The following is a 4,565-nucleotide window of genomic DNA, read 5'->3' on the forward strand; positions in this document are numbered from 1 at the left end:
TTCTGCGCCCAACTGTTCCCCACCGGGATACAGCTGGCGCTGCACGCAGTGCAACATAAACAGGCGGATGTGTTCCCGTGTCCGCATCCGGGCTGTCCCAAGACCTACGACATTTACCACCTGGTTAGCCAGCACTACCGCGCGCAGCACGACGCCGCATCCTTATGTGTCTGCAGCGACTGCGGTGCCGTTAAACGCAGTGCATGGGACCTGTCCCAGCACATGGCCACGCACCATTCCGCCTCCGGTCATCCGTGTCAGCAGTGCGGGAAGAACTTCCGGACCCTCGAAGCATTGAACTCCCATCGCTGCCCGGTGCACAGCAGGAAACGGAAGGCGAAGCGGAGGGCGCGGAAGCTGCATGCTTATGAGTACGAGTACCGGGATGGACGCAGGCAGCCGCAGGATTTCCCGTACAAATGCGCAGTGTGCCGGCTCAACTTTATGACGGAAGGTGGCTGGTTGCGCCGTTGCGGCATAACGAAAGCGGTCATACCGCGTGCCCGTCTGACGGGGATATTCTTGTGACGGACGAAGTTAATCCTGTTTCATCGGCGACGAACATTTTATCTGACACGGGACCTGTGAGAGGTAAATTATTTACGCCGGTGTTTTTTGTATTTCGGTCACTCCGCGTTTGAAGAAAATAGCTACCTACGTATCCTGATTTAAGTACCGCAGTTTCGCAGATTAATGATTCGTTTAATAACACCCATGAAAAACAGTTCACAAACTGGTTTGGTTAGATTGGTTTTTCAAAGAAAATTAATTGGGAAAACTGGATACAACGGCCACGTTTTCAGTTTTTACATTACGGACATTTTCGCAATATGGATTCACGTAGCAAAAACCAGAGACTGACATTGCTGGCTCTATTCGGGATAATTTGTGTTTTATACACGTTTTCTAATGTGGAACAGCGCGGAGAGCGCCCCTATCTCTGGCGCACGCGAATCCATATTACCAATCTATTAAAAAAAATAGGCGGTACTTTGTGAAATGGGCCAGCTTTAATTACCTTCCATCTTCGACATATGAATTTCCTCCCTACAGATAAAAAACGCCAACCGAGACGTTACCGTTACGATAAACCCGAAATGGTGGCCCGACTGGAAGCCGTCGTGCAGATGAATCCCTTCCAGTACCCCCTGCGGACGGACGAGCGCCGCGACGCCTGGGACGCCGCCATCGACCACCCGGGCACGCACATCCGCGGCAACACGCCGGCGGAGCGGCGACGCGTCATGGAGACGTACATCATCAAATGTCTGCAGTACGCGCCGCAAGCCACGCGGGATTTCAACGACGCTGCCGGTCCGGTGTTCCAGCGCTACATGCAGCTGCTCAACACCCTCATTGATTTGAAGAAGAAGAGGTCCGATGAAGTCAGCAATCCACTCTCCTAAATGCGCCAAAAATTTCCTGTAATTTAATAATGATTTAATTGGTTTGGCTTTGAAGCTGACACTTTCATTGGTTCATTTTCTTTCTTTTTTGTATTTCGGTGATGCACTGTCTGTTGATCTCGATGAGGAGTTTCTTGTATCCAGAGACGTACCCATCGGCCGTGGAAAAACATACACTTAGGCACATAGTAATAAAACTGGAAATCTTCGCCGTTTGACGTTAATTCAAAGTTCAAACCTAAGCCGGTTGCGTTGCACGGCGGCACCGGGAGCGTCTTGCTCTGTAAAGCTCCAGAAATTTATCCTATCTGTAAGCTGTTTAATTGGAAATATGAAATCTTGCTACTATTGTCCAACATCCGGAGTTTAAATATAAGCGTGCAATTTGCTTTGCAACGCCGGGTCTTCCAAAGGGGATTCTGTCGCAATACTGACCGCCTGGGTGGCCTGCCAATCGGAAGTATGTACTGCCGGTCGGGCGATAGCCGTTGCTGCATGGCTTTGGCTACGGAAGTTGTAACCACCCATCAGCCGCCAGTTTCGAGTGCTACGAAAATTGATTCTGTGTTTTGGTTTTTGCTAGCTGCATATTTTACGACATATTTGTAATTGGTTGCAAATGTTGCTATATATAGTTAAAATTTACAGTACAGTGTAGTGTACTGGGATGTTTTTGGGATTTGAAATGGCTGATTTCATGTAAGTTTGCTCCTTCTGCTTTCCGTGAATTGGCGGCGAGTAGACCAGTCGCAGGCCGCAGCGATGCAGAACAGCAACGCAGCGAACACCTCTTTCTATCTGATTTTGGCACCTGTGACAACAGTCACTGCTGCGACTGCATTGGAGCCCCTCGCGCAGCTTCACCCTGCAACACGTGCTGAATCTCCCGAAATTGCCGCTCCCGTTGCAATTCCACGATCTTCCAGCGTGTCTGTTGCGATTTGCCCGCCACCAGCCTCATGGAATCCGCCGGGTTCGGGAATGGAATCCGACAACGGTACGATTTGTTCAACGTGTACTGGGTACAACTGCAGTACACATCCCGTACTTTGAATTCAGCCTGGTCGTTTGTTTGCATCGAGCGCAGCGCGTTGCTACTGTTAAGGATTCGTCAACAGCATCATAAAAACGATAAAACTTGTTACCTGTATGAAGCCAAGAAGAGCGTACGCATCTTATAAACATTTTTTAATGTTTTGCGAACCTCCTCTACGGGAATGGATAGGAGAGGCTTCATAGTTCGAGTCATGTTATACTTTTCATTAGAAACACACGTTATGCGTACGTTCTCTAGTGCGTCACTTTTTATGTTGAAGTACTGTTTTAGGGTGCGGATCAGTGAATAAAGGAAAGACCCAGTCGAGAGGTGGCTGCAAGTACTGCTCGCGGAATGTGCGGGATGAGGCGTGTCCGTGGCATTCACCGCGTCTAACCGATACCGAAGTGCTTCCCTTGGCGTTGGCCACGCTTCCTGCGTCGCTTTCCTTTCTTCGCTCTTCGGCCAATGGTAAAAACATGAGCGTATCATTGACAGGAAATTTTCTCGAAATTTGCTGAAAATTAGCTTGCAGTCTCGGTGTCGGGCATGGGAGATTGTACTACCAATTAATACAAAATCATGAAAGTCTCCAACGAAGAAATTAAGTTTTCCAAATTCTTTCCTTGTGCAAAAATTAAGCTTCTACCTGCAGATATATATTTATCATTATTAGCCGTTTTTTATTATAAGTACTACACGGTTTTTATATTTATGTTGTTGCACGATACCGTATTTGCATGTTTTCTCTGGTCCGCCTTCCAGTGGATGGCCTGCAACACGGGATTCGGAAGAACAAATCGTGACTGTCGGGCGCCAGTCAGCGCGGCCCAAAATGTGCGTGTATTACCTGCTCGAACGTGACTATAAAGTTCTCGACATTCAACTGGGCAAACACGAAGTCCGAGCAGATGGCGGTCAGCTGGGGTAAGTCGTACTTGTCCGCACAGCGCATTGTCGGGAAGACGTTGTCAACCGTGAGGTTTTTTTCATCCACGGCATCGGTGTACATGTAGCTGTACGAAGCGGTATACCAGATACTTCGTAATTTTTTTAACAACAGTTATCTATGTACATGCTATTTTTATTTTACAAAAACTAAATTTCTAAATATTTACAAACATAAATAAACCAAACATACATAAAACTAGGGATGTGCGCCGCTGTTGGCTAACAATGAAAGACCGAAGCGAGGCGGGAAACAAAATTAAACAAACACTTTATTTGTTATTTTATGTGTTTAATAAATATAGTTTTCAACATTTTCCCTCTTATGAATTTTATGTAAAATACCATGACATGACCGACGCGACCGACAAAAGTCCCGTTTTCTTGAACATAATGGAGCTTCGCTTCGCGGATTTAGTATTAAAAATGCTTGGGGGTACTCCACAACGGCTTTGTCCATACCGCCCCACGCCTCTGACGCAGTGTACTACTGCAGTGGATCCATTAATCACTTTTAACATTCTTATTCACGCACCTGAGCATGTTCTCAAATGCATCGGGCATGCAGTCGGGAATGTCGACTTGCGGACCGTTTTCGGGCACGCTGCCGTAGAACATCCTATAGAACACCGTGCTGCGAATACTCACAATGTACCTGCAGAGCCAGAAAATTAGCGAAAACAACAGAGAACTGAAGGTGGAATTGCATACTTGTGGGCTTTGAAGGCCTTTGCAGCACCAAAATCACTGCCAACGGAGAATTGTACATCGCTCAGATCTCCACTGACGAGCGTCTCTTTGGTGCAGCTTAACAGTCCCGCAGCAGGATCTCGTCGTTCATGCGGTGTCGATACAGTAAGGTTTAGGGACGCCATTAGGGTGCTGACACAATTTGATAACGCGCTATGACAATGGTTTACTCCAGACGCAACCAGACCATCTCTGCAATATTCTTAGCCCAAGCGGACGAAACGTCGGAATGCGGTTTACTCTGAAGCTAAAAAATGACAGTAAAAGGAGAGAATATAGATAGGATTCTGAAAAACAAACACTATAAACTACAACTGCAACAGCAAAAATAAATTGAGTCATCACACTGCAACTATCCTGGCCGCGCCGCGTGTGCTGACCAGCGTCCATCGAAACGCCGCGTCGTGACGGCTGTCGTCCGACCG

General features: G+C 47.3%; 2 protein-coding genes across 2 annotated transcripts; both read left to right on the plus strand.

The window, feature by feature from the left end:
• Nucleotides 1-34: 34 nt before the first annotated feature.
• On the plus strand, nt 35-1,539 carry LOC129602538 (uncharacterized). The gene is made up of 2 exons (XM_055501583.1): nt 35-591; nt 1,054-1,539. Exons 1-2 carry the CDS (start codon nt 420-422, stop codon nt 1,404-1,406), a joined length of 525 nt encoding a protein of 174 aa, XP_055357558.1. The 5' UTR covers nt 35-419; the 3' UTR covers nt 1,407-1,539.
• A 551-nt stretch (nt 1,540-2,090) lies between these two features.
• On the plus strand, nt 2,091-3,447 carry LOC129602539 (uncharacterized). The gene is made up of 3 exons (XM_055501584.1): nt 2,091-2,403; nt 2,734-2,913; nt 3,208-3,447. Exons 1-3 carry the CDS (start codon nt 2,169-2,171, stop codon nt 3,246-3,248), a joined length of 456 nt encoding a protein of 151 aa, XP_055357559.1. The 5' UTR covers nt 2,091-2,168; the 3' UTR covers nt 3,249-3,447.
• Nucleotides 3,448-4,565: the final 1,118 nt, after the last annotated feature.

Source organism: Paramacrobiotus metropolitanus, unplaced genomic scaffold (assembly GCF_019649055.1).
Source record: "Paramacrobiotus metropolitanus isolate TYO unplaced genomic scaffold, Prichtersi_v1.0 Parri_scaffold0000585, whole genome shotgun sequence".
Classification (NCBI taxonomy): domain Eukaryota; kingdom Metazoa; phylum Tardigrada; class Eutardigrada; order Parachela; family Macrobiotidae; genus Paramacrobiotus; species Paramacrobiotus metropolitanus.

What these genes read in the sequence shown, in the direction of transcription:
- LOC129602538 (XM_055501583.1), top strand. Translation starts at nt 420, where the DNA reads ATGCGCAGTGTGCCGGCTCAACTTTATGACGGAAGGTGGCTGGTTGCG. An exon ending in TGACACGGGACCTGTGAGAG is followed by an intron (nt 592 to 1,053) that starts GTAAATTATTTA and finishes TCCTCCCTACAG; the next exon opens with ATAAAAAACGCCAACCGAGA.
- LOC129602539 (XM_055501584.1), top strand. Translation starts at nt 2,169, where the DNA reads ATGCAGAACAGCAACGCAGCGAACACCTCTTTCTATCTGATTTTGGCA. An exon ending in GGGAATGGAATCCGACAACG is followed by an intron (nt 2,404 to 2,733) that starts GTACGATTTGTT and finishes GTACTGTTTTAG; the next exon opens with GGTGCGGATCAGTGAATAAA. An exon ending in TCTTCGCTCTTCGGCCAATG is followed by an intron (nt 2,914 to 3,207) that starts GTAAAAACATGA and finishes TCCGCCTTCCAG; the next exon opens with TGGATGGCCTGCAACACGGG.